Genomic DNA, 6000 nt, shown 5'->3' on the forward strand with positions numbered 1-6000 from the left:
TGCGCTGGGATACTGAACGTATCCCTGTGTATAGTACTATGTACATGTGTGTATGTGTATTCTAGGTGTATGTATGTATGTGTGTATGTGTATTCTAGGTATATCTATGTATATGTATGTATTTATGCTCTGTATGTGTATACTATATATACGTACACTATATACAAGTATTTTTACTATGTTTGTGTACACTGTGTATGTGTGTGTGTATATATATATATATTAGGGGTGAGCGGGTTCGGTTTTACTCGGTTTTACCCGGATCTTTTTATTGACTATCGCCGAACATGTGTTTTGAATAGCGAATAAAATCGAGCCAAATTTGCGGTAAAGTGGCGATAAGAACCGAGTAAAACCGAGTAAAACCGAACCCGCTCACCCCTAATATATATATATATATATATATATATATATAAATAAACACACAGGATCCGGCGCTCAAGATAACATTATTGCTAAACACCATGCTCCGTTTCCCTCTTCTCATCCCAACATCCGTAATAGCCAGGAAGGCGGCACTCAGAGGTTTGTAATCCAGTATTGAAAAGGGTGCTTTAATTAATTTGGGGGCAAGAAAAATCCTGCACCTGCGAGGTTTTTCCTGCAGGTGCGGGATTTTTGCTATTCAATTAGGTGCGGGATTTTCTCTTTTTTGAACGTCAGGAGGATTATATTCTCGCACCTCCAGTCTGATTTTTTCTAAAATCGTTAATTTTAGGAAAAATCAGTGGGACTTGCTCTGGGACCCCGGCAGCACCCCCTGGGGACTAATTAAGCAATTTGAAGTTTCCAATTAGCTTAATTAGTCCTTAAATACTTACTTTCTGCGGCGCTGTCTTCTGCATCCAGCGTCGGAAGCCGGGTCTTCTGCAGCAGGGTCAGTATGTGTGAGTGCTTGTTAGTGTTTGTAAGTGTGTAGGAGTGAGTGTATGTGTGTATGAGTGTTGTGTGTGTGACCCCCGGTGAGTGTCCCCCCCAAAGTCTGTGTGCCCCCCTGGAATAGGCACTGGGAGAACTACATCTCCCAGCAGCCCTTGCCCCTCCCACCAGCCACTGGAGCCTCCCAGCAGCCCCCTCTCCAGTGAGAAAATAGAGGGGAGGACACCGGGAGCCGCGGAGACCCCCAGGCAGGTAAGTGTAGAATTAAAGTTTTTATGCGGCGTGGGGTTTTCATAACTGAAATCTCCACAATCACTTTTTTTAAATTGGATACCGAGGGTATCGGGAGCGCGCATATCCGTGTTAATCCAAAATTGGCGCAAGGTTTTTTCCTCGCTTAACCTCGCGCCCAATATATATATATAACAACAACCAGGAAGGCAGCACTAGGAGACTTGGAATCCATTAACAAAAGGTGCTTTCTTTTTTTCACTGGATTCTAAGTCTCTGAGTGCCATCTTCTTGGTTGTTGTATGCTTGATTATATATATATATATATATATATATATATATATATGTAGCTAACCTAATGGGTTCACCGATTATTGATATTTTAATTAACGGGGGGCATGGATTATTGCTAATCTAATAAAAGGGTAATTGAATATTGAATTACAATAATGTGGGATGACCACACACCTCTGATTGATGGCCACACATACCAAAGTCTGGCCACGCCCCTTCACCGGGCCCCTGCCATTAAGTTCCCCTGTGGGCCCTTCATGCCAAAGTCCGACACTGCCCCAGTGTACAAGTGTGTATCCAAATGTGCAAGGACTGAGATGCCTACTTGTAGCGTCTGTATACGTTGATATACCGATTGGTGGACACACTACCGGTCGTATCTTGCACTCTCTGTAAACAACCACTATCAGCGACATGCCTGTGCCATTCCCATAACATGCACATAAGATGGACAATCCCCGTGCATCCGCTAAACCACCTCCCTTGCACTGCCCAGGATTGCCCAAAGCATTTCTAAAACCCAACTCTGTGCACACACTGGACCTCATTCAGAGCCGCTCGCTCTGAATGAGGGCGACCGCATCTAAAAATGATCCGGCCTCCTGGCCGCTTGCTAGGCTGTGGGTTACCACCCACAGCTTTAACGAGCGGCCAGGATGATGGTCTAATAGAGCCGGAAGCTCTCCCACTGACATCACTGGTGATGTCAGTGGGGCCGAACACAAATGGCAGGCGTTCGCTTGGGAATGCCTCCGTTTGTGAAACCACCCCCCCGCCACGCCTACAAAACGGGATGAGCTGTCGATCAACATCGAGCACTTGCGAGCGGGTCTGAATGAGACCCACTATCTGAATGATTGTACGGTGTGATTTAGACATATGTGCAGAATAAAAATAATCACTCTACTGGGTCCGACTTCGCCATTGCATCCAACTCAGAATCAGGTCCTCAATGTTCTATTCTCAGTGAGGTTTCTCTGTGGTTTTGATTTGTTTGAGGTTAGTAAATCTGCGAGATAGAATCCTGACTGTGAACTGCTGCAAAACTATTTTTTTAAAAAAGAAATTTGAGAATTTACCAAGCTCCCATTTTTGTCAGGATCGTATTTCCCGTTGGTGTATAATTCCCGTGCTTCCCTCCCGAACAAGCAGCCAGCATATATCAGTGAGATATGTGCAGGCTGCTTGCGTGTTTGCAAGTGATTATATGGTTATGTTTATAAAAAAAATTATGTAAAGGCCCCCCCTCCCCCAAAGCATAACCAGCTCCGGGCTCCTGAGCCAGTCCTGGTTCTAAAAATATGAGGGGAAAACATGTAGGGTTCCCCCATATTTTAGGAACCAGTACTGGGCTCTGAGAGCCAATCCTGATTTAAAAATAGGGGAAAAAATGGGGTGGGGTTCCCCCTATTTTGCAAACCAGCACTGGACTGCAACCTAGCCAGGAGGTAGGTGAGTGTTGGATTTTTTTTTCACAGGTAGATGTGGGAATTCTATGGGAGAAGTGGACGGAACATCTGACAGAAGCTAAGTATGTGTGAGTGTGTTATGCATGTAATACATTTTTACTTTCTACGGTGTGTGTGTCATGTTGTTTTTTTACTATTTTTTTTACAGTGGGAGTACGAGTGCCGGCCACCTGCTGGCACTTGTAGTTTCACAAGTGCCAAAGGGCAGGCATACTGGCACCTGTAGTCCCACTGTAAAAAACAATAGTACTTATTTATTATTCACACTATTACCCCTGCACCCACCTGCTTGGGAGAGGGGGAACTGTTGATTGTGTACAGCCCCTAGAGGCGGCAGACAGTGCTGTCTCTGCTGTGGTGGCAGGGCATCGCCAGCTGCAGCTTTCGATACCAATAGCTGCAGCTGTCGGAACGGTCAGATGAACTGACTGTTCATACATTACCCAGCTGGTTGTCGCTGCTATCTTATAGATAGAAGCGCTAATAATTACAGGGGTGCCTAGCGCCCCTGTCATATGCCACCCAGCCCCCCAATAATACATATGGGAGAAGCAGGATATGCGTACATAACGTGTACTGATGCCACTTTGGTGGTTCATACATCTTCACTATCATTTACTCCTAACTCCCCACAAGGGCACCTAACACTTGGTTGCTGGCGGCATGCTACTTATTTAAGTGTTACGATCGCTAATGCAGCAATATTTATAAACCATGTCTTTGTCCTGTATTGTTTTGTACTGTTAATTACTGTTTTCTTGTGTGATCATTTGCTTATGCGCGGGCACTTTGTCACGGTATTTTTTGCGAAAATACCGTGACTAGTGTGCGGATGGGATTCGCAGGGACAGAGCTTTATTGCAAGCTCTGTCCCTGCAAAGGATTTGTAGTAAATCCTTGTGATATTGCCTGAATTCGCAATGCAAATTCAGTCGATAATATCACACTACAATATGCATTCAATATGTGGATTGTAGTAAATAGAGCCCTAGGCCATACATGACACTTCACTGACCAACATCTTCAAACTGGCAAATTGCACCAGACCTTTAAGAACATGCTGAGTTGGACATACAGTATATACATCCTAAAAATAAGCTCCATGGGCCATATTGAAATGGGTGTATGGTTTTCTCCACAAAAATTTAAACGGGTATCGTAACCTATTTTGTATTGCCGCAGGTAAACATGCTCCTGATACCCGTGGTATCCAATAGAAACAAATCGATCGTATTGTGATTTTTTGGGGGGCAAAACCCAGTGGGTAATATAAGAAAAAATGAAGGCACAGTCTGTACGCTATAACAATAAAATAGAATTTTGGGTAACAGTAATAAAAATTATTACTGTCCCAAAGAAAAATATATTGTTTTAAAAAGGCAGTAAATGGCATTTTTTTAAGTAGAAATATGTTATTGCAAACAAATAAAACGAAAAATGCAAAGAAAAGTAGGGGAAAAAATTGTTAATTTATGGATAAATTTTAGGCCAATTAAAAAAAAAAAGATAATTTATTTAAATTAAAAATAATTGCTTTATTAGGGGGATTGTCTCAGTGGGTTCTGAAGCAAGTCCTTATAATTTTTCCTTAAAATAATGATTTTAGGAAAAATTGGACTTGCTGTGAGAAAAGAGCCATGTCAATAGCAAAATATCACGCCTTATTTTATCGCAGGCAATTGAATTTTAAAAGCCTTGCGGCTGCGGGAAAACCCCCACATCACAAGGTTTTTTTCTATTTTCGCAAATTGAATATGCTCCTAAGCATCATTTTACATGCATCTCTCCAGGTCATAAACACAAGAAAAGTTTGTTTTAATAATGAAAAAAGCATGTACAGTGAGCCATGACCCATAAAAGGTTTCTAGAGTAGGAAGCTGGCTTCACAGGTTCCCCATTGATGACGTTACGTACAGTAAAGGCCCCCATACATCAGAGATTGATTGCAGCAATCGTGCAATTTGCAATCGATTGTGTATAAAAATCTTTCCCTTTTTCAATCGATTGTGGCAATTCTACAATCTGCAATCGATTGAAAAAGGGAAAGATTTTTATACACAATCGATTGCAAATTGCACGATGGCTGCAATCAATTGCTGATGTATGGGGGCCTTAACAGTGTAATTCTGCATCTTATTTAATCACTCTGACACCACAGTCCTCATAGCAGTCTATGGGGACATGGTGAACTGCAAAAACACAGGGACTGCAACAGAAATCAGTGATTTTTCTTAAGAGTCCCTCTTTTAAATTGGAGGAATTGGTGATATCCCCTTTCTCCGTGACAAAAGTCCTAATTCTTTTTCAGAGAAGTTTTCATTCAAATTTGCTATATACCTTACTAAACTGAACAATTATAGTGTAACCTATAAAATTCCTTCAAATAAATACAATATTTTGCTAAAACTCGGATTAAATGCCAAAAAATACTGAAAGTACCTAACACAGAATTAATTATTTAAAGAGGTGAATAGGTTTGAAGATGCCATTTATTTATGTACTGTATATCTCAAAAAGATAAGAGCAACTAAATAGGTTTATTTACAGTATTATCACTTTTGCTAGTAGATAATTACTTTTGTGATCACATTTTGTAATAAAGAGATTAAAAAAAGCACAACCGAAGATTTCAATAGATGCATAAAAAGGACTCTATAATATATATAATATGTCCGCTGTCTGTTTACATCTTAGTTCACACAATTACACAATTCAGCACAATAGATGGAATACAGATCCAAACCACAAATTGATTATGTGTAGCAGTTAATATTAAGGTACTTACGGTAATCCATAGTGATCAGCTACAGCTGACAGCTCTCTTATGTGTCTGTCTTTTATGTGTTGTGTAGAATGAAATGCATCATACTGAAATGAATCAACTTCGCAACAATATTTAGATCCTGCCCAACCTGCCTCCTCCTGCTGTTCCTCTCTTCCCAGATCCTCCTTACTTTCAGTGATATTTGACTAAATTATAGGAAGCATGCACTGTTACACACAAACCAGACTAGCATGACACATAGCATTTGCCAATTTATGGCAATGTTGCAAACTACAGAGATTTGTTTATTGCATAGTTTTTCCAATACCAGCTCAAGGGGATTTAAGGCTGCCAAATCAATTG

The 6000-nt window shown here is 41.0% G+C and overlaps 1 protein-coding gene across 1 annotated transcript in view; it reads right to left on the reverse strand.

The window, feature by feature from the left end:
- The window catches only part of LOC148514860 (protein-glutamine gamma-glutamyltransferase 5-like), a 66163-nt gene extending 60427 nt beyond the window's left edge, over positions 1 to 5736 (reverse strand). The window contains exon 1 of the mRNA XM_088480774.1: positions 5659 to 5736. Coding sequence (XP_088336900.1) covers positions 5659 to 5668 — 10 coding nt within the window. The 5' untranslated portion in view covers positions 5669 to 5736. The remainder of the gene's footprint in view (positions 1 to 5658) is intronic.
- Between the last annotated feature and the right edge of the window lie 264 nt (positions 5737 to 6000).

The sequence above is a fragment of the Taudactylus pleione genome, unplaced genomic scaffold, assembly GCF_031769625.1.
Source record: "Taudactylus pleione unplaced genomic scaffold, aTauple2 ptg000256l, whole genome shotgun sequence".
Taxonomy (NCBI): domain Eukaryota; kingdom Metazoa; phylum Chordata; class Amphibia; order Anura; family Myobatrachidae; genus Taudactylus; species Taudactylus pleione.